The sequence below is a fragment of the Passer domesticus genome, chromosome 5 (assembly GCF_036417665.1).
Source record: "Passer domesticus isolate bPasDom1 chromosome 5, bPasDom1.hap1, whole genome shotgun sequence".
Classification (NCBI taxonomy): domain Eukaryota; kingdom Metazoa; phylum Chordata; class Aves; order Passeriformes; family Passeridae; genus Passer; species Passer domesticus.
In genome coordinates, this window is record NC_087478.1 from 77,585,733 (window position 1) to 77,609,030 (window position 23,298).

Below are 23,298 nucleotides of genomic sequence, written 5' to 3' on the forward strand. Positions count from 1 at the left end.
CATACACAATTCACCACACTCCCTTGCTGTAAGAATAAGCTCATCCTGACGCATGTGGAACCACAAAGATGTTAAACCCCACCACGAGCAAGCCCTTGCACCACCCTGCTGTACTCAGTCACCCTGCTGGGCTCAGCCTGATCTTCAGAGAGAAACTGGGAGCAGAAGCCAGCTACTCTTAATCCACTCACAGCTGAGGCATCTGTTCTGCTAAAAAGGTATGTGCTGCAGGAGAATCACCATTATTGTTTAATAGCATGGTGTCTATGACACATAGTTTAATCTCATTTTGCCAGCTAGGTAGAGGAGTGCACACAGATACTACTCAGCAGTTCATATAATACCAGAAACACAGAGCAGAAAAAAAGCAAAGCCAACACACTCATCTGATGACTCTAGGCTTTTTCAGTTCATGAACTATGTGGGAGCAGGCAGTGATTTTCTGCAATTTGATTTATTATCATTTGATTACTGTTTGATATTGACCAATGTATTCATCCTGCTTGCATACCTACTCATGCACACATACAACACCCTATATAATAACCATGTAATTCTGTACCTATAACAGGTAAAATATATAAAACAGGATTCCTCCTCAGTACCTTGTCCATTAGCTGCCCACTGTGTTGGCTTGAAGAGCTAGCACTGATTGGAAGCACAAGTCAGAGGATCAGCTCCTATCCTCCAACCAGATAATCCAAAGGGATTTCTGAGGGCCAAAAAGACTTTCCTCCAAGAATAATGGGCAATACAACAAACATTCACCAATGAATAGTTACAGAATGAAATGTGAGTAAATAAACATTTTCTGCATCATTCTGGGGTGCTCTCTGCATCTGTCCAGCCCTGGAAACCTGGGGACAAGGCAGCATCCTCCCAGCTCTTCTCCCTTTAGAGAATGGGGAAAAAGCAGCCAACAAGTGCCAGATCTGTCTTTCCCACAGTTCTGCTCTGCTGCAGCCAGGCAGAGGCCATGTGCAGGGCACCTGAAGACAAAGAGAAAGCAAAGCATGATTATAATAATAACTCTGCCTCACATGGAGCTTCTGGGCCAGGACAACAACGTGCTGCTCTTTGCTTGGGGCTCCAGGCAGAGATTTGCCCCTTCACATTTGCTTTTTCTAAGTCCTAACTTGGGAATAAATTTGTTTGTTAGCACAGCTGCAGAAAATCAACTCGGAAAGGGCAGTGGAGGAGTGAGAAATGCAGGTATTTCGTTTGAGGGAATACACACAGACGACACCCTGCGATATTCAACCAGCTCCACGTAAAGCTCGGGGCAAATATGCAGAGTAACAACAATGCTTTGCATTTCTATAGTGCTTGCCTTTGGCAGCTCTCTGGGAGCTTGCAAACATTAATGAATTCACAGAGATTCAGAGAATATAAAGGCCAGAAGGGACTTTAGATCATCCAGTCTGACCTTCTGTGTATTGCACGCTACTTGGAAATCGTGTGGAAAAGAACCACAAGCATTATTTGGGGGTGGCAGAAAATGCCTTTCTGTGAAAGGCTGAAAGAGCTCAATCTGTTCAGCTTATGAAACAGAAATTAGAGGAACTATCCTGTAGAAAGACCAACAGTGAGTGTTTACATGCAGCTGCAGAAAGTCATCTACCTTTGATTTGAAAAACACTCAAGAAAGGGAAAAATATTGTTTCCCTTGGTGTCTTCTGACAATACCTATTTGTGCTCATTGTTAGCATTCATGCTTACTAACTAATTTGAATCTGTTTGGTTTTTCTGTCACAGTTTTTTGTTATTCTCTCCCCTACATTAAAAAAAATAAACCTTCAGTAACCAGCAGCTCTCTCTGTGGAGGCACTTTATACTCTAAATCAAATAATCTCTTATTCTTCTTTTAGGTACAATAGGCAGATTGAGTTCATTAAGTCTTTCACTGAAAGCATTTTCTCCTCTCTGGAACAACACTGGAGCCTATTGTCACACTGCTTCCAGCTTTTTCTCCTCCTTCAGAAGTATTCTCCTCATCCACTGGTATCTGTGCTCTATATTTTAGACACCACATGACTTTTGCCACTTTTCTCTGCTCCTTCCCACCAAAGAATGTCTCACAGTATACTCACTAGGCTGTGTGAACATTGTTCCTGCTTTAAAGATGCAGCCAAATGTAAATGCTAGGACAAAACCCTAACAAGTAATTTTGAGGGAGGAAGATTATAGGTAAGTGGTTCTGATCCTACCTTTATATTAGTATAAATTCAGTGCATTTTAAACATGAACCTCCAGATTTATACAATTCTTGGCAAGAGAAAATCTAGCCCTTTATTTAAAAGGATTATCCCCTTCCAGCATTTTCCACTTTTTCATCCACTCACAGCCTCATATGGCTGTTTTTCACATATCTCTCACTGGACATAAATGTCTTGGATTCCCCAGTTATTCCTTCTCTCTCCCCCTTATTTTTGTCTTCTTGTGACTGATCATCCCCTTTCCAATGAGTGCCTCTGACCAGCTGCTTCTCAGATTCTCCCTGCTCTGGTCTACTCAAATGTCACAAAACACACCAGCCCCCACATCCCCATCTGCTTTTTAAGGGTTTATTATCATAAGCAGGGGTTTTTCTACTCACTCTTCTTTACTTTGCAAAATCCAAAGCAATCAAGAGAAACCACCACAATGTCAAAGGCTGAGAGAGGGGTTTAGGTCAGCCCTAGCTTCTGCTCCCAGGTGCTGTGCTGCGGCTTTCAGCTGCATTAACAAGCTTATTTTTATTCAGCCATGACTAAAATCATGGAGTGTGGGAACTGTAGGGTAAGAATGCCCAGCCTCGTGCCCAAGGGGAATGCTGCAGTGAATGGGAAGTTCCCTGAGTGTTTGTTTACCTTGCTTGTTGCTGGGTTTTGTTCTGTGACATGGTGAGATCAGGGACTTCAGCTGTTCCCTGGTCAAGGGACAACAGGCTAACAGAGTCTCAGCTCTTTGTGTTCAAGGCACCCCCACTTTCTTACACACTTTTCAAGCTCCAGATTGAATCAGTTGTCTTTATACCTCAGATTCTGGCCAAAGCTGCATTACCCTGACAGACAGCAACCCATTTCTAGTTTTGCACCCTGAGTATTTTGCTAGCCTGTCTGTACTAGACTATCTCCATACAACCACGTGCTTTAGTTTAAATGTGTCCTCCAAGGTGCATCCATTACAGCACTCCTGTCTGCTCTGTCCTTGGCTGCATGTGGTTAAACAAGCTGGGTGCTCCAGGTTCCTCTCACAATGCCAGACTTCCCTTTCCTCTCATCATCTGTCCATCCTCTCTGCTCCTGTCTCAGCCTGTATTCCTTTGACCAAAATGGTAACACAGACTAGAAGAGAGGTGTCACAGGGCTTTGGGTGGGAGCATCAATGTATTTCCCCACTGGGAACACCTCCCAGAGCACAGAACAGCACTTGCTTTGTCCTCACCTGCAGTGCACTGTGATTCACCATCATGCCACCATCACCTAATACAGAAGATCTCAGCACTTTTTTTCCTGAGCTTTCTCAGGATATGTTTGCCACTATGTCAACCCAGCTACCTTTCAGCAAGGCTCTCAGGACAGATCTTGGCAGATAATAATGGCTCCCTGAATTTAATGTAGGCATCAGGGAGCAATACAGCTTATATTGATGATCCACACTGAGGATCCTCACTGAGATGTGGCAAAACTGGCTCAACAGCTCCCAGAAGACAAGGACTGCCTCCAGTCCTGCTTGCTGTGCTCTCTGCCAGATCTCTCAGAGTTCCCAGCTTACAGAAGATTTCTATTATTAGCTGTCAAGCATATGACCTTGTCTGTCGTACTACTGAAATTCATCCTGTTTCTGGTACTCCTGCCAAGGTCAAATAAGGCTTCCTCCACAATATCCTGGTGTACTAGCAATGCCTTCTAGTGTTGAATCACCAGGATACTCCTTCCCTCTCTACAGCTATCTGAATCAGGGTCTCAGGGTAATATTAGCAAAGGCCAATCCCATGGGTGACCATGGGGAGTGTAACAAGTAACGTTTTACCAGACTTTGATAGGTGATCTTGATGCTGCTGTCTTCTCAGATTGACTTCTCCCTCCCTGCCACTTACAACTCCTCTGCCTCACTTGATTTTTTCCAGTCTAACAAGTTGTTTCTTATGTGGCACATATCAATGCTTTACTGAAATACAGAGATGAGACCTCTGAAATTTCTTTTGCCTTCCAGGAAAACAATCATCTGAAAGAAGAATATTGGCTCAGCCTGGTGTTATCCAGAACGGATAAACTCATATTGCCTGACTCCCTTTCCCCCTAACAGCTTGGTAATAATTATACTTTCCTTGAAGATCTCCTCTAAAGTGCTACACACACATTGCAGAGGTCACACTTGAAAGTCTGAGATGGACAAACTTAATTCTCGTCCTTCTTTAATCCTAAGTGCTGAATTGCCACTTTTGCAGACTGCATGGAGCCACCACTGTGTGCAGAGCTGAAAAAAGCCCTTTGCTGGAAGTGTGCTTTTCCAAATGCCAGCTCTCCCAGGGCCAGCAAGCACCCAGGCCAGGCACTGTGAGTGCACTAATCAGCTTGAGCTGCTTATTCACAGCACTCAGCTTGTTTCTCTCCCCAAGGGTGATATTTCTGTCCTTATCAATAACTTTGGGCACTGAGTCTTCTTTGGTTTCAGCTCAGACTATAGACTCCTTGATCCCAACTTCACTCTTATTGACCAGAAGTGGCCTCACTTCTTTCTTTCTTTTTTTTTTTAATTCCCCAAATAGATGAAGAATATTATGACATTTGTTTTAACCTCCTTTGCAAGGTCTAGCTCAGCTTGATGTGTAAGCAATCCTCACTTTATCCCTACAATTCTGACCTCTAAGGGAGGGCAGGGCAGGGCAGGGCAGGGCTAGGCAAGGCAGCCTTGTTTGCTGTCTGCCTTTTTTCCATTCCACAGCCTCTCTGTAGAGCCAGCTTAAGCAGCTGCTTGTTGTCACAGACAGATGGAGGGCAAGAGAACCAGGATCCTCACAGAACTGGGGGCTTCACACTGCTCCCAAAGCTCAATTGCTCCCTCCCCACACTCCAGACTTTGCACTGCTGCTTGTGAAAGCAGTGCCATGAGTCAACAGCAGAACACCCTCTGCACACTGGGCAGCAGAGTGCAGAGGTGCCATCTAACCAGAATTATCTGTGATCCAGTGAGTGGGGTTTCTGTGTCCCAGTGAGAGAAAGGAAGAAAAAGGTCTTTTGAAAGGAAAGGGATGGCAGTCAGAGTCCCAATACAGAGCCTTATGATAAGGAGATTTGTGCCTTAGGTGATAGGTAGGGCAGGAGAAAAAGAATTCAGGATGAGTTTGGTGGCTAAAAGAATGTATCTTAGGAGGAGGCTGGAGCTGTACTCAGATCTCCTAAGTTTCTGTGGTTCTCACCCTGCAAAACTTGTCTGCTTCTGCCTCGGTTGAATTTAAGCTAAACCATCATACAAGATATTGCCTATAACCTTCTTTGCTGTGACATTTACCACCTTCATCCTCATATCTACAGAGTGCTCAAGTGATCCTTTTTGGCATCTTCTCACGTGGCTTTGCTCCTCTGCTGAAGTGTAGGTGCTAAGAGAGCTCAGGACATCAGTTATACCTGTGCTAAGGCTACAGACAACAGCACTTTACCCCATGCACTTTGCATAAAACGCATGGGGCACTGGGGGGATAGGTGTGAGCAGGGTAATGAGCTGGCCTTGCATTCACACAGATTTAGGTGGTGTCAGGGGTGCCAGTGCCACTTGCTTGGCAGCCTGTGGATCTTCACACCGCTTCAAATGAAGGTCCTGCACCATTCATTACCCTCACACTTTGCCATTCCCCAAATACCCAGTGCTTATTGACAGCCCCTGCACACTGGGTAGAACTCCATGACCACAGGGATCAATCCTGCACCTACCTGAAAAACACCACAGACAGGGGGAAGTGCAAATTGCTGTGTGGTTCTGAGTGTCTGTGCACGTCCCCAGCAAGATGGGAACCCAGGGATCTCACAACACTCTGCAGAGCAGCTCTTTATGGATGCAGATACACACATGCATGCACAAATCACCTCACACATCGTTTATCCAGGCATCCAACGCACTCCCACGAGCACCCCTGGGCAGGATACAGGGCCCTGCTGGTGCTGGGGAGGCAGGAGTTAATGGAAGAGAGGCTGGGAAGGAAATTAAAAGCAAAAAAAGTTGAAAGCCCAGCACATGATTCTTCTCCTATCACATCTGTGAATCCTGGAGCGCAAGAGTAATTGTCTGCAATGAGTCAGACCAAAAGGCACAAGGTAATGGTTGCTATGGCAACCCGTGCACTGCTCTAATTCGGCTCGGAATTAAAATTATATCAAATAATTTGCAAGTAAAGGCAACATGGCAAAGGCGCTGGGTGCCAATCTAAAAAATCCAGCTATATGCAAGTCTCTCCTGAGTCAGTGTCAAGGGCTCTTTTCGCTCCAAGAGTGACAGCCATGGCAATCAGTGGAGCTGTAGAGGCAGCAGTGATGGATAACCTTAGGCAAGAAGATTTCTGCTACACATGGGCAGGAACGGGGTCCTGGGCTGGAGTTCCAGCCTGGAACAGGCTCCAGGGCTGAGGATACCCTGGGACAGATGACTCACCAGATCCTAAATGGGAAAACTCATTGCTCACTGTTTTTTGTTGGGGCCCCACTGATAAAATTCCCTGAAAGGGCTGGTGAGGGAGCACAGGAACCTACCCACAGGGTCTGTGCTGGGTGAAGCACTGCCTGCATGGGCTCCGGAAGGCAGGGCTCACTCCCTTAGAGCTTCTTCCCTGGTGCAGTGTAAAAAATCAGGCACTCAGCAGAGACTACAAAGAAATATTTACTCTACAGAATTGGCTATTGTCTTGTTTTTCCCCAGTCAAGGACTCCTCCCAAGGCAACAGACAACGTCTGCATACACAGTGGGGAGGCATGATCCCCATGCTGAAGATCTTACAGCCTATGCAGACAGCACAAACACCATGGAAGAAAAGGAAATTGCTAAGGTCCAGCCAGGGTGAGCAGAATGCTATGAAAGATGCCTCACACTACTATTTTTAGCATTCTTTTGAGGTCAAAATAGACTTATTTGTCCCTCTTGTCCCCAGTTACTGTCTATGCATGGAGACGTCTAGCTGGAGTTCTGCAGGCAGATGTTGCTCTCTCTCCTGTTCACTGAGCTGCCTGGAGGATAATCAGCTCTGAAAAGGGAACCATGTGGCCCCAGCACTGATGCCAAACCTTGATGAAAGGCAAAGTTTGTCAGGCCAGAGCCAGCGCAAAATAACGCAACCGCCTCAGTTTTGTCTGGCTCATGGCACGGCTTGTGTGTGCTCCAGAAACACCCCAAAAAGCAGCCTGGCTGCTTACAGGTGTCCCCCAAGTCTCAGTGTGTAAGCAGAATGCAATGGGTGGCAGGCAGGCAGATGGGGGGGATGAAGAGTGCAAGAGACACTGGTTTTGGCATGCTAACACGTCATGGGGACATCAGAGTAGTGTCCCAACCCTTAGGCCAGGTGTGTACCCACTGATAACATCCTCCAGACGGATGTCCTGAGAGGTGGAGAAGGCACAGCTGCTGGTAGCACTAAAACCAGCAGCATTTCTGCCTAAAGTCCCTAACACTTTCCATGACTCATTCCAAGGGCATGGCCCGTTCAGGTGTCTCTGATTTTGTGGGATCAAATGGATTGCGTGAGAAACTGCTCGGGCTTTGGGAATTCCAGAAGGGGCTGGCATCAGGCAGAGACCAGACACAGCAGGTGATGGGCTAAAAATGAGTTATCTTCCTTCTTTTTATCCATCATACCACTGCATGCCAGGGGGACCACGATTTCCATAAAGGCACCTGGTGATGCCTCAGGGACTCACAGAAGTCTCTGCACTGAGACAGCTTTGGCACAACCTTCAGAACAAAAAGAGGGACAGCATTCCTGCTGAATAGTGCAGTACACATTCAAGAGATCAGCTACCCTCATATTTCATATGGGTATCTTAATGCTGCTTTCTGAACCAGCCTAGTGCAATAATCTTAATTCTCCAGTTTATATGCAGCTATTTCCATTGAAAAGGTGCTTATGCTATTAGAGCTTATTTCTGTGCATTTTAACAGCTTCTACTGATGCCACTGTCACTTTCCAGAGAGAAGGTTGAAATGTTTTATCCATCCAAGCAACAAAACTGTAGGAATATGGAATTGTGTGCAGATTAGCTTGAAAAGATGCCACAGCAACAGTCCTGCTGAAAAAGCCACCTGCACCTCCTGTTCCTGCTTGCTGGTAGCAGACAGCAGGTAGCCAAAATTGGAGACCAAGGAAGAGATGGAGAGACATCAAGCTGGCCAGGAATTGCTTTTCAAATGAAGAGCTTCCATCAGACTGACAGAGGATGAATTTTAAGCAGAGGTAAAATGGCAAAATTACTCCCCATTACCTACTTTTCAGACTGATTGGTTTCAAATTCTTTTGAGAAAAAAAAAAATCAAAATATTTTTTTTAAAGTCTACTCCTGCTGTGAGTACAGTGCTTTTCTGAAAATACTTGAAAACTCAGTGTCCCAAAATTCTGTCTTTAAAACAGAGACAACATTTCTCTTCTCTGCCCCTGGTCTGAGCTTGCCTAGGGCTCTCCCCAAACACATCTGCATGAATTGCTGGTGTCATGGGATAAGGATTTCATTGTGGTCCAGTAACTGCTGGTAAGAGCAGCTACTTCCAGTATCAACAGAGGAGAGAAGTGTTGTGTAAAATAAACCTGCATCTCCCCAGTGCCCATTTGGATGATTTTTCTTGGGCACCACATGCATGCCCCACTGTCTGTTTCCCATCCCTGCCACATGACAGCCATGGACCCAAGCCTAGCTGTCCCTGCTGGGACTGGCAGCCAGCTGACAGCCCCAGAAGCTGAACAGCCAGAAGGTCAGGCAATGAAAGAGACGTCATCCACAGCCCGAAGTGACAGCTGAACTCCTGCACAGATTCCAGCAGTTTCACTGAGGCTTTAAATCACGAAAAGCTTCTGTCAGGAACTCCATGTGATTTCTGCCTTGCAGCCTGAGGATCAGAAAGCCCCAGGCTGTTGACTCACGGGAGGGAGCAGATGACAGTGCTATCTGGGGCAGGACATGGCTTGGGGAGAATGCCATCCCCATTCCTTATTTCTCATTTCCAACGGAGTTAGTGTGCGTGAAAGGTACTGGACTGACATCCCAGGAGAATGGCTGCCTTCTAATTAATTATAATTAACCATCCAGGCATTACTTAATGTTTGCATAGTGCTTTCAAGTGCCAAAGCACAATATAGCAGGTAGATAATATTAATTCTAAGAAACATACCAACCCTGGTATAGTCAAACCAGGGCTGCTGTGTGGCTTCCCACCAAAGAGACCACACCAACTCAGCTCACACAAGTGGACCCTGCCTTAGCTCCACCATGTCCTCCAAGAAATCTTTGTGTACCTGAACCCTTGTGCACCCCTCCCAGGCTCATGGGGGAAGGAGAGGGATGGGTGAAAAGGGGTGAGGATAGGGCAGGGCAAAGGACACTTCCTTTCCCTCCTGAATTTGGCCACCTGGAGTGTAGAGTAGCATCTCTAATGGCAAGAGAAGCAGCTTGGACTCTCCCTCAAACCCACTCTGGGATTTCCCACTGAGCTAAGACAGGCTGAAATGGGAGGAAGGAGTCCCTTGTGCTTCCCCTTCCATCCCTTCTCTCAGCCCTCCAGACTGCAACTCTAATTCCATCTGACTGCTCCCTCACTCCCTGACAGCAGCCAGACTTGTGTCATCTTCCTGGACATTTGATTTTACCAGTTTGCCTTACTCTGCCCTGGCTATGGACTGCCATTCATCTGCCAGAAAAAAAGAGGCCCAATGCTGCCTGTAACTGGCATTCTCCCCATGGGGGCACTGAGGGTGCTCCCTCCCCATGAGCACGGCTGTAAATCCTGGAGCTTAATTTTTCACCGCATGCATAGTGAACATTTCAAAGTGCTTACAAATCCCCTCAAGCACCATCAAGTCAAACAAGTGACAGTAATGATCAGTGGCAGAATGACAGGCCAGTTCATACCACTTGTTCTTTTATAGGGGCACCTAAGAAGTCTCTGTTGTTCCCTGTTCACAGAACTGTGGCTGCATTTATTCAGAAACTACACATTTACCCAGATATTTGGTTTTCTGGGAACCAGTGCTGGGTACCAAACTTCTGCTAGTATAACAGAATTACCATGGTATCAATCCCAGTAAGGGCTGATGCCATCAGAATAACAATAACAACAATCTGCATCCCATTCTGCTTTGATTGCCTCTTGTGTGCCTCCACACTCCCTCCCTCCTTCACCCATCTCCTGTACCCAGGATGGTGTTGTAGCTCTCTCTAGCATAATTTCTGCTGCAGCCTCTCACAATCCCCCAGAACCAGAATCTAGTAATTCAGGATAATTCTATTAACTGTGAGGGGAAATTAAGTGAGATTACTTACCCTGTAAGCTGACGCAGAAAGAAAAAATAATATTTCAATTGGTAGTGTGACCACTAGTTATTGCCCTTTTTTTTAAATGACTACTAGTATGAAAGACTCAGATGATGAACCTTAGTCACTACTAGAAAAGCAAATGGTAATATTGCATTTTTCTCCTCTCTGAACACCCCAAACATTAACTGACACCCAAGCCAGCACACAGAACCTATGTCAGCAAACCCTTGCACTCTTGCTGAAGTCAGTGAAGGCTACAGCTGGGGACATGAAGAACTTTGGACCCTTTGGGTGACAGTGTTTGCCCTGAAGCTATCATTTATACCATGGATCAGAGATGGGCTGTTTTCATCAAAGCATAAGAAACCAGCAGTGAACACCCACCATGTGTGAGAGTAGCAGAAGATGCTTGTGGTCAGGTCACCTAATGTACCTGCTAGGGACAGAGTCTGTGGTACCTTTAAGAAACAAAAGCAATTAAAAATTCATTTCTCTGTCTCAGCTTCTGTGGTTGCCAGCAAGAAAATTGGTTCTGCATAATTTCCAAAAATGACAGATTTTTCATCTTAGTGTTTTAAAATATGTTTTTGTTTCCCTATCCTTTGCTGTTTCCTCCACCCTCTGCAAAGGATCCTGCCCTTTCACAGCATGTCCACACAGACAGTGTTCAGCATAACTGAGTGGGTGGAAATCTCCACAGGGGTTGTGGAAAGTGCTGCTGACAGAAGAGAAATGGCTCTGTCAGGGCCAGATCCTCCTGCCACTTGTTCTTGCTCCAGTGCTTCCAATAAGAAGTTTCCTTCCTTGAATTGATGCTGAGTGTCAGATTGTCCTGGTTTCAGCTAGGGTAGAGTTAATTTCTTCTCAGTGGCTGTTAGAGTGCTGTGTTTTGAATTCATAATGAGAATGTTTAGGTTTTTTGCTAAGTGTTTATCCTAAGTCAAGGGCTTTTTTCCTTGTCTCATGCTCTGCCAACAAGGAGCTGAACAAAGGAAAATGGAAGGGACCATAGCTTGGACAGGCGACCTGAACTGACCAAAAGGACATTCTACACCACAGAACATCATGCCCACTATAGAAACAGGGGGGAGTTACCCAGAAGAGGCACCAGTCTGGGTTTGGGAAGAGATTCCTGGCATGGGTCAGTGGGTGGTGAGCAATTGTATCTTGCACTGCTTGTTTTTCCCTTTTTATTATTATTATTTTTATCATCATAACTTACCATTATTATTGTATCTTACTTAATTTTCAATTATTAAACTGTCCTTATCTCAAACTGCAAGTTTTACATTGATTCTCCTCCTCAGTCCACCAGGGTGGAGGGGTGAGAGACTGTGTGGTGCTTAATTTCCAGCTGGGCTTGAACCACAGCACAGATGAAATGCTTGTGTGCCTCTGCTCTAACCCACAGGTCAGGAAAGTGAAGGAAAAAGATCATGAAAAACAAGATTCTTTAAAAAAAAATATTTTCTCTTCTCAATGCTTAGAAAAATGTATCAGTGCTGTACAGAGGCCCTTGGTGTGGTTTCAATGCTCTTTCATTTTCTGCTGGGTATAACAGTGTCAGCTGGTATCAGTTTTGGGAGCAGTTTCTATCATCCAAGCACCTATTAATGTGAACTTCACTGAAACCATCTCTGTGCACAGGTGCCTCTGGGCAGACTTCATAATAATTTTCTGGCTTTGGGCATAAGAGTGAAATGTTCTGTTTCATAACACTTCCTTCAGCTTTTAAGTACTTTCTCAATGCCCAGGTGATAATTAAGGAGTATCACTGTCAGCTAGAACTTACTGAAATCCTGGAAACTAAGGAATGCTCCATCAGTTGAAATTAATTTGCTATAGTTTTACTGACTAGCAGTATTGAAGAACATTCCCTGTCTCTCACCCAGCCCAGGCAAAACCAATGGCAGACTGTGGTCTGAAGGCATCTGCTGTGTGGCCTTCTCTCCACAGGGTGCTCCCATATGAAGCTGTTATTTGGTGTCCATTCTGTCAGTCATTCCTTCCATCCTGTAAGGCTCCATTAGCACTAACCCTTCTTTCCCAAGAAGCTTTGCATCACAGCATATAATTACTCCATTACCTGTTTCACCAGCCTCTTCCTTTAGTCACTGTTTCCAGCTCTAAAACAATTTCCACGGAGCTACATCTTTTACCCCAGTACTCCTATGCTGAGTGGTTAAGTTGGACATGGTGCCAGGGTTACTGATAATGGTTTGTTTTGATAAATGGTGGCTGCTCTGTTTTACTTCTAAGTTCAATGCTCTTCCAAAAGCTGAAGCAATTAATACAGAAAATGGTAAATCTTCAAAAGCTTTGGGGTTCTGTTGGAAATAATGTGCTACATGAATTTTCCAAAAGAAGATGCAGCCTAGTGAAGGTATGCAAAAAGGAGTTTAAAGCTCAAATACAGCAATAACTTTGGCAATCTATAGGTCTGAGTTGGAGTTCTAGCAACATGCCCATTCCACCAGCAGAAGTTATTTTTCATTTGAGATAACAATGGGGACACACAAACATGAAGCTGTTCCAAAGCCAAAAGTGTTTCTTGCAAAGTTTTAAACCTACACAGGCTTCCCAACCTACTCCTGCTCCAGAGAAAGAGTCTCAACCCATAAATCCACCAGCACTGGAGATGGGAAGCTTCCATTCAAGCAGCCCATTTCCCTTTCAGAAGCCTGTCAGCCATTCAGTACCTGTTCCATTATTCTCTGTTGAGCCTAGTTCTCAATACCACAAGCTATTGTGGCTCCTGTCACTTCCCTTGAATGACAAGCTAACAGCTCTCAGCTCCCACACTCAATGCAAGATGCAGCCATTTCATTCAAGATAAAAAGAGAAACCAGAATGTCCTACCTGCAGCAATTCCCATCTTCCCATCCACAGACACCGACACAGCCGTGCTCACTGTCACCACTTTTGGCAGGCCACCCCCCTCTGTCAAGACACAAATACAGCAGGCTTGGTTAGCTTACCCCCAGAGAGGAATACAATGCAGCAGGAGCAGCTTGCCTTCACATTTTCCCATCCAGGACAGTGTGTACATATTCCTCAATTCTTGAAACATCCCAGAACTTCGAGGGCTGTATCTTTCAAGACACAAAAGCAGCCTAATGGGCTATGAGAAGATTTTATTTTCTCTTCTTTATGGCTCATGATAAAAGTGGCATCCTCAACATAAAGGAAGTATCCAAGGCTGGATGGGGGGGAAGTTTGAGCAATTTGGTCTCATGGAAGACATCCCTGCCAACAGCAAGGGGTGTGGAACTAAGTGAGCTTTAAGGTCCTTTTCAGCCCAAAACGTTCCATGATTCTGTGATAAAATGTAGACAATTGGCCTCCTTGATTTTGGGCACGTAGAGTTTCTCTTAGGCCAGAGAGCTGTTCTGCTCAATGCACCATCTAAACTCTGTAGAAGGAGGAAAAGCAGGATAGGTAATTCTGACAACACCTGCACACCAAAGGCCAGGTTTATGTCTAACTATTACCCAAGCCAGGCCAGCACTACAAACTGCAGACACAGCAGTTCCAGACGCTTCCAGAGCACTCTATTTTAGACATAAAGCCTTCTGGGACTCTGTTGCCTAAACTCTCTTATGCCCCAGGGTCTCCCAATTATCCTTTAGCTGCTGCTTTAAGCATCCTGTAGGTCCTGTGACACATCTGCCAGCCCTGTGCAGATCCCTGAGCTCCCATGGGGCATTTAAAATCACATGGCTGGATAGGCTCAAGCAACTGAACTCCATCTCTCATTGTCAGGGCAGTTGTTCCAGCCTGCAATTGTACATGTGGCAGATTCCATTTCTGTTTTTTTTAAGTGATTAGATTAGCTTCAGCTGGGGCACCTCTTTGGGAGCTGCCAGGGGACAGTTTGAAGGCCAGTCTGATCGATGTAGTCTGCACCTGGTTCCCTCCTTGCATGCTCTATGGAAATGCCTTCCTTAGATGGGTCAGGGATTGTTTCCTTCCCCACAACTCCAGCATTTGTTACTGCTTTCCATGTCTGCCTTCATCATTATAGGTGTGTCCAGAGGACAATTCAGTGCCTACCACAGTTTATCCTGGAGGCTCTCACTATTTTGTTTTTGCTTTTTGATCAAAGCCAGATTAACCTGCTCAAGTGTGTCAAAAGCAGTCAAACCTTTGTGAAATAAATACTCAGCTCACACGCCTTGGGCATGACCCTGCCTTTATGATTCTCTTGGGTTGGCTACATGATGCTTGTATCCCCAGGTGTCTGTTCTGTATATGCTGGATAATAGGTTCTGCACCCTTGAGACTGGTTCCAAGGGTGAAGCGGGGAGAGAAGAAGCAGAGTTTGTTTTCAGGGACTGCACTCACTGCTCCACATCCTGCTGCTGGACTGTGCTGTCTGCAGATGGACAGACAGCAGGACAGGGCTCTCCTTGGCTTTTAGTTAGTTTTTAGCCAGCTGAGGCAGAGAAGTTCCCCGGACTGTGGTTTTTCTTTTCCTTGGACCTGTTCAAAGCTGCTCTGCCCTGAGCAGCAGCAGAGCAGCGGCAGCTCCACCTGTGGCCACCGGGCCGGGCTGGGCCGTGGCATTTCCAGCCCTGAGGGGCTGATCAGAGCCTGAGAGAGCTGAGCTGCAGCCCACCCAGGGACTGGCTGGGTTTGGCATCTCTTTGGAGCAACAAGAGCTTTTATTGTTTAATATTGTCCATTTTTTTGTGCTGGTAAATGCTTTGCCTGTTAAATAAACTGTTTTTTCCACTTTTCTCCAAGGCAATCTCTTTTTGGCTATCAGTTGTGGAAGGGGCCATTTGAATTTTCTTTCTAGAGGAAACCCCTTTACAGGTTTTCTCCCAAATTTTCCCCAGACCCGGACAATGGTGAACCTCAAATATGTTGTCTGAGGATGGGACAAAAGAAGCAAAATACACTTAGGGTCTCTAGGAAAAAAATCCCACATTACACATGAAAATTCTGGGTTGCAAGAACATGAAAATTCTGGGTTGCAAGAACAGTGCTACTTGACATGCAGAGGCTTCCCTGCTGTCCTTTTATTCCTGAGACTTCTGGACACTGGAAGGAGGTGCTGTGCACAAACGATTGTGATGACCTGCAGTCATTTCCTGCTGGTTTCCTCCCCAACAGAGAGCTGTTGGGGGTTTTCCTTCTTAGGTGATTAGAAGCTCATCTGCCATGAAAACCTCCTGTCACAGCAGGGGACTTGTGGAAAACATGAAAAGGGGACTTCAGCATCTGATAGAATTTAATAAGAAACTGGGTGGCCTATTTTGGCTAAAATGTGGGGCAGCCTTGCTTCATCAGATGTCAAGGAAGAGCCTGGACTCTGCTTTATAGTAAACCACTATCTCAGAAGCACTGGGGATTATTTCCTGGCCCTTCCCAGGCAGTCTCTTTGAGCCCAGCTGCTCACCCCTAAAGACTAATAATCTCCCTTACAGTTTAGGGCACAAGGTTTTCAGGGCCAAGTGCTACTTCTTACAAGGTGCCTGCAGGCACCAGGTTTCCAGGTGAGTGGGGCTCTGGACCTGATTTAAGCTTCTGACCCATGGCCGTGGAAAACAAAGAACAATGCCAGCCACTTGTCCTCGGTCTTTATCCAAAACTAACTTCTAAGAAAGCCACAGCAAGCCACAACACCAGTGTTTAGCCAGCAGTGACTACTGTGGCCTGGGTAATGGCTGCCCTAGGAAGTCCCACAGGGTGTCACTGACTGGTTTTCCAACCCACGCTCTATTCCAAAGAGCAGATGCCGTGGCTTGCAGGGAGTGAAAGGTCCCTCCTGCCATCTCTCCCCCTCTCTCCACACTTGCTTTTCAAGTGAGATGTAAGGGTGTTGGGGAAAAAGAGGCTTTTGTAGGTTTTGAGGATTTTCTCTTTCCACTCCTTTCCCTACACATCCTGGTTCATCTCTTGCCTCCCAGGCTGGTTTCTTCTCTTTGCTACTTGCTTTCCCACCCACCAGACTCCTACCACTGTGCCACAAAAAGCTTTAACAGCTACAGTGCTGAGCTCTGTGACAGAGATGGAGAACTGGGGGCCAAGGAGGAGCACAGAGGGGATCTCTGCCTTCTGTGGAGGAGTCTCACATGAATATTTTGTGTTGCTTGTTTGTTTTTAGGCTCTTCTGCTCTCTTCCAGCCTTTGAGAAGGTCCTGGCTGGTCCTGCATACTCACAGAAATATACAGGAACCAACACCTTAAGCAAGAGACAAGCCACTCCTTGCTTTCCTCTAGTGTTTGGACTTTGCTGTGCAGGACACCAATGCTATGGAAAAGCCTTTCCCTCCACCCTTTTCCATAACAAACCCATCCTTTCCTGTCACGGAAAGTGGTGATGGAAAAAATGACACCCTCTGAACTTGGACTTCCTGACTGTTTGCTGGTCCCTCACCAGTGCCAGCTGTTACTGTCATCCAGAAGGGATGAAGTTGTCCCCTCCCAAGCCTGGCCACATCTATGTGTCTTATTCCTTCTGCAATATCTCTCTTGTTCCCTTCTCATGTTTCATGTGTATTCCAGCCCCACAAGTACCTTGTGTTCCCCCAGCTCCTGCCTCTCTAAACCTTTCCATCTACCCAAGCCCCACTTTTCCATCTCCATTTCCATCCTTCTCTTCCTCTGTAGCCCTGCACTGCTCATTCCTGACTGCCTTCCCCACTCCTTGTAGCTTCATCTTTCAGGTGCGATCAGCATCTTGGCCATGAGCTCTGAGCCCCTCACTGGTGTGAAGGTAAAGCCAAGAGGGCAGGTCTCAGCACTTCCCACCAGGAGGGAGGCAGCGATAAAGGTGCTGGGATGGGCTCGATGTGGGATGTGAGGTGTGAAAAGCTTTTTGCTCTTTCCCTCTGTCTGCTCTGCGCTTAGCCTGAGGTTACCTGAATCATCTTCTGAGACAATGCTGTAGATGAAGCTGCCGGGGGGATGCTCGGCCGCCCTGCGGTACCACAGAGGGAAGTGGTCCATGGTGAAGATGCTTTCCTTGTCCTTCTGCGTCAGGAATTTCCTGCCGGGAGACAACACGCTGTGGAGGAGCGGCAGCCCTCCCCGGGGCACCGGGACACCTGCGGCCGGGGCACCGGGACACCTGCACCTCAGCACCCGAGGCTTTTGGACGGGCGAGGTGTGGCCGCTGTCCCCGCTGTCCCCTCGGGCAGGGCAGGGCCGGGCCGGGCTCTCCCTCGCTCCTGAGGGGCGGCCGCCGCCAGGTGCCGCTGTTGGCCCGGGCCAGGCCCGCGGCGGCGGCGCCGGGAGGGCGGCGGCGCTCTGAGGGCCGGGCAGGGCGAGGGAAGCACGGCTGCTTGCGGCCATTGGTTACTGCAGGGCATGGGGAGCGGGTGAGGAAAGGGGATTCGGCAGCCTCCTGCGAAAACAAGCCACGCGCCCCAAACATAAGGTTATGCAACTGTGTGTAAATCCTCGTCTCCTCAGGAGATGCGCAGAGCACGGACCTCACAGCAACCTCCAGGATCTGGAGGGGGGCTACTGGGAAGCCGGAGAGTGGCTCTGTTAGGAACTGTAGTGATAGGGCAAGGAGAAATAGGTACAGACTTAGAGGGGAAATTTAGGTAAGATACTGAGAATAAATCTTTTAAGGTGAGGCTGGTGAGAAGCCAGAACAGGTTGCTGAAGGAGGTTGCCCCAGCCCTGGCAGTGTTCAAGGCCAGGCTGGATAAGGCCTTAAAAAACTTAAGTCTAGTGGGAGGTGTCCCTCCCCATGGCAGAGTGGGTCGGGGACAGATGATCTTTAAGGTCCATTCCAATCCCTTAACAAATTCTGTGATTCTGTGCTTCCTGGAGAGGCAGGAACTGAAGTGCTTGAGCAAAGAGGTGCTTCTGAAGGCAAGACATGGATGTGTCCTGGGAGCATGGCAGGACAGGCAGTGGGTGCTCAGGAGAGACTGCATGAAAATCAGGTCACTTGCTTCCCTGGAGGTTCGTACAGCTTGCCTGGCAAATCCCTTTGTTTTCAGACTCTTGTTTTGCTGTATATTTTGACATAATAATTCCTCATTTACGATTCCTTCCTTTCAGGGGATTCCAGAAGCTCCTCCTGTGAGATATGTGGGGGTCTGTCTCTGCAGTGTGGTGACTGTGACTGTTTGAAGCACTGAACGCTGCTCCTGATGAGCAGTGGGAATCATCACATCAGCCTCCTGCAGCACACAAAGGGCATTTCTCCCTTGTTGCCAGAGATTGACTGTTCTGAGTTGTTCAGACTGCTTCAAACACATGAAGAGTGTTACCTTTCAGACACAGCAGAGCTTGAGGATAGGACTGAAGTTTGGGGAACATGGGGACAGTGAAACAGCTGCTGAGATGCTAATGTCCACCACCCACACAGCCCCTTTCAGTTCCATCTGCTGGTGTGCCTCTGTGACCTGTCTTTTCCTACAATGCATATCCAAAATGCAACAGAATGCAAACTACCCTTTCCATGTCAAAACCCTTCAGTGCACACGCACTTCTGCCTTGAGGGAGAGGACAAGAGAGTGAATGGGATGTGACAGATGTCAGTCACATCGCTTAACGCCTCACTGCCAGGCACTGGGATGCTGCTGCGATGTGGGCAGCGTGAGAGGCAGACCAGCATAAATCTGGGAGAGGAACTGAGACAGAAAGATCAAACACAGCCAAACTGGAATGTCGCTGGGGCACTGGAGTGCAGAGCCTTTGCACTGCAAAATGGTCCTGGGGATATGGAGTGACTGTGGGCATTTTCTGTGTCAGCTGACTGAAGTCAGGCAATGGTTGAAGGGTTTCATTCAAATGAATGCACTTTGGGACAGTATTTTAAGAAAACCTCAAAAGGATAAGAGGAAGACAAAGGCCCCCTACTCTGATTCTGTGAATCAGCATTAATGCCATCAAGGTGTTGCTCCTTTCCATTCTGTCTCCCCAAAAGCATTTCTAAGGTGATTTCATTCTGGCCCTTCAGAGACACTGACAGAAACCCTGTAATGCAGCTGAGGGACTTACTTGTTGGAAATCTTCTCAGAGCCCACATACAGGGCACTCCTCATGAGTCCAGCCCGAGTGCCCAGAAACGCCATCTCAACGCCTGCCTCAGTATCCCTGTGGAACAGAAGTACACAAGCAGAAGCACACAATTCTCATAAGAACAGCCATGATCCAGGGTGAGAGCCTTTCAAACTTGAAGCCACATCTGCAGACCTGCTCCCAAGTTCATTTGCTAAAGTTCATTTACAGCAGGAGTGACAGTGGCTCCTCCCTGCTAATGGCAACAGGTTGTTACTGGCTGACAACTGGCAGGTTTAAGACTTTTGCTCAGGTTTAAACCTTTGAAGTCTGCTTATTTCATTCTCTTTTAAGTAGGCCATAGGCTCCTCTGCCCCTGCTAGCTCTGCTCCAGGCTACTCTCATGAGGCTGAAGTGCAGGAGAGGAACTGCAGAAGGAGAATGGCTGGATTAGGGATGCAGAACAGCCAAGGTAGCAGAATGTGACTAAAAAGAGTGTGTTGGTGTAGCTATTTAAAGCTGTGCTGATAACTGTGTGTCCTAGCAGGACTGTCACTGGCTCAGCTTCTGTTAGTGCAGGGATACAAGGAACTGAAGCAGGGACAGGAGTCCAGTGGCCATGTATTTCAGTAAGTAGCACGTTGTCTGCTGAAAGAAGATCTGTGTGACATGACACAAGACACCACAAGCAACAGGTGCCACTGGAAATAATAAAATATAAAGTTGTTTACTGAAACAAGCCTGTCCACTATCTTCCTGAGGTACAATCTAGAGGTACCACCAAGAGAGACAATACCAATCTCTCTTTTCTCCACTAGAAAAACCCTCACCAAAGTAAAGACTCTCCCAAGGACGCCCAGCTCACTGGAGTTCACTCCTGAGAGACACTTTTCAAGCTTTTTCTAAAGCTATTGAACTATTTCTATCAGCTTTTGGAGCTATTTCTACAGTTACTTGTATGCTGTGCAAAAGTTTGTGACTATTTCAGGCACTGCATAAACCCATAGTGGTGCTCTAGCCACATTTATGTCTCATAAATATCTCATACACTTACAAGGACATGTTGAGTGCTAGTGTTGTCCAGTAGGCCTCCATGGGGGCAGTGACCACTGCATCAAACAGCACTTCCTGGACCAATTCTTCATCACCTACAGAGAAAAAGGAATAACAAATATCAGGAGAGAAAGACATGTTTTTCTCTAGATGTTTTAGGGAGTCCCTTGGTGAGGAGCACCTGCTTGTCTAGGACAGTAAATCAATGTGGCACAAAAAAAAAAAGATCTCCCATTACAGGGCAGAGAAGAGATCTAACACCCTGGGTGGTGGAAAACACAAGAGCAGATGTTACAGCCAAGATCACAGAATTACAGAATCAATGAGGTTGGAAAAGACCTCTGAGATCATCAAGTCCAACCTATTACCCAGCACCACCGTGTCAACCAAACCACAGTGCTCAGCACCACATCCCGTGGCATTCACATTCTCTGAACAGAGAGAGACATAATTCTCTCTCCCAGGATTCTTCCTGGAAAAGCACAGAGAGAGGAAAAGAAAACAATTGTTATCTCTATTCTCTGCTCCTGTTGTTTTTGCACATGTGGAATGTGTTAGGAAGGTTGTTTACCTGAAGGGATTTGGTAATTGGATTCTGGTGATGGTTGTTTATATCAATTAACCAATCACTCGAAGCTGTGCCTGTCTGGACACAGTCATGGGTTTTTCTTTAGTATATTCTGTATAATATAGTACAATATCTCTTTAGTATAGTTATAATATAGTATTAATGTAATATAGCATAGTTTTAATAAAGTAATTGTTCAGCCTTCTGAATCATGGAGTCAGAGCACATTATTCCCTGCCTGGGGGATCGCCTGTTTCTACAATAATGTTCAGTCCTTCCTTAAACACCTCCAGGGATGGTGACTCCACTACCTCCCTGGGCAGCTGTTGCAAAAACGAATCACCCTTTCTGTGAATAATTTCTTTCTAATGTCCAAAATCATCACACCAGTTCTCCTGAAAGCTCTGTGGAAGTGTGGTGCCCAAACCAGTGTGGGCAAGTGAGAGGCTTTCAAATGAAGTTATTCATTAGACTGTCACTTGACTCCTTCATCCAGCAGGCTGTCCACAGCCTTTGCCTCAAATCCCTGCCTTGACCTTTCCTCTGGGCATCCTGTAGAGAGGACACCAGCCAACACCTTCTACTCATGTAGCTTCCTTCAAAAGCACTAGAGACTTTTTTATGGCCTCCACTCTGTCCCTTTGCTCACTGGCTTCTCTGTTAGCCCTCCTTCCTTCCTGTGAGTCACAAAACATTTTCCTGTCCTGGTTTTCACCAGATGCTCAAGCCAGTCCAGGCTACCAGTCTAATCCACTTTGGACTGGAGCTAAGAAGTGATTAGGGAAGTCCAAGGTATCGTCATGTGCTAAATGACGTGCCCCAGAACCCCATTTATTTGACCTGCTTTGTTTCTGTATTGCCCTACTTGCACTAATCTGTGAGAGCATGGTGACCATGATGTCCCAGAAATGCCCCTTTCAGTGCTGCTCTAGATGGAGCCACCCCACCATCTGAGTGTTTCTGGCACTGAAACTTTCTGGGTTGATGTTCCAGGTGTCCCTTAATGTCTTAGCTCAAGTCCTTCCAAATTTCTTTGCCACAGATTCCAGGATCCTTCTCTCCATAGTTGTTATTATTAAGCTTCTAAATCAGAGCCCACCATGAGATCTTTCTCTCTTGAGGCCCCCCTATGTGTTCATGTGTTCAAATCATATTTGTTTTTCCTCCACAGCACTTCCAAGCCTGCATATTTCTCCAAGTCAGCTCTCCTAAACTTTCCTCCTCCCTGGCCTCTTCACAGCACAGATCTCTTCTTTCCAGGCTACTCCAAGGACAGCCAGGAGGGCTCTGCTCACATTGTGCAAGAGTGGAAGGAGTACTGGATTACAGTTGATTTTGCTTTTAAGAGATTCCCATCCCTGTGCCAAAGGTTTGTGCCTCTGAGGTGCAGCCTTACATACAAAAGCTTATAATTGGCATGACTAAGGGGGCTGAAGGACATCCTAAAACCAAACTGCTGTAACGAATTCCCATGCACAGCTGGCCATCTCTTCCCCCAATAGAGATCCCACTCTTCACTGGTGCTGTATCAGCTGCAGGAGAATGGGACCTGGTGCAAGGGATGAGCAGCAGGGGGAGCAGCAAAGATAATAATCCTGTAACCATATTTTTTCTCATCTTTCAGTTACCTGTTGTGCTTGGAAAACAAAATTAATAATCCTTGTTCTGAAAAAACCCATCTCTCCAGAGGGCACCATGAGCCCTTGGAGCATGATGCCTGGTGTCCCTGGGAAACTGAGTTGTCTCAGCACTTTTCCTGGCTTCTCCTGCCATTGTCCCCTCTAGGCCAGTCAGTCAGTCTGTCTTAAATCTGGTGTGCAGCCCCTGCCAAGCTCCATTCAAGCCTTCCACTTTCCAGTATTTCCTGTGCTGAGACCTCCAATAAGGCTGAGTGATGTGTCAGCTTTGAAATTGAAAAAAATCCTCTGATGGAAACAGGGAAGTGGATCCTCAGCTCATTTCCACTTGTGAATTAATCTGGGCTTGAGTTCAGTCCTGCCTGTGTAAGCAAGTGCCACAGGGGCTCAGTCTGAGACCAATCAGTTTGTCACAGTCCCCTCTCCCTTGTGATGGTACAGGAAAACCCCAGCTGGGCACTTTCAGTGCCTGGGACTCACATTCCAGGTCAGGCTCCTCTCCAGTGAGGAAACGGATCACAGCCTCCAGCTGGCTGAGCTTCCGGTGGTCGGGATCAATGTCGGTGATGCAGTAAATCCT

General features: G+C 46.7%; 1 protein-coding gene and 1 long non-coding RNA gene across 2 annotated transcripts in view; one reads left to right on the forward strand and one right to left on the reverse strand.

The window, feature by feature from the left end:
• Positions 1-23,298, reverse strand: part of CACNA2D4 (calcium voltage-gated channel auxiliary subunit alpha2delta 4) — a 123,348-nt gene that overhangs the window by 53,217 nt on the left and 46,833 nt on the right. The window contains exons 22-26 of the mRNA XM_064421274.1: positions 23,199-23,296; positions 20,515-20,608; positions 19,461-19,556; positions 17,360-17,487; positions 13,350-13,430 (exon numbers count right to left, since the gene is read on the reverse strand). Coding sequence (XP_064277344.1) covers positions 13,350-13,430; positions 17,360-17,487; positions 19,461-19,556; positions 20,515-20,608; positions 23,199-23,296 — 497 coding nt within the window. The remainder of the gene's footprint in view (positions 1-13,349; positions 13,431-17,359; positions 17,488-19,460; positions 19,557-20,514; positions 20,609-23,198; positions 23,297-23,298) is intronic.
• LOC135301072 (uncharacterized) lies at positions 17,775-21,290 on the forward strand. The gene is made up of 2 exons (XR_010362812.1): positions 17,775-18,397; positions 18,516-21,290. It is a non-coding gene; the product is annotated as an uncharacterized LOC135301072 (long non-coding RNA).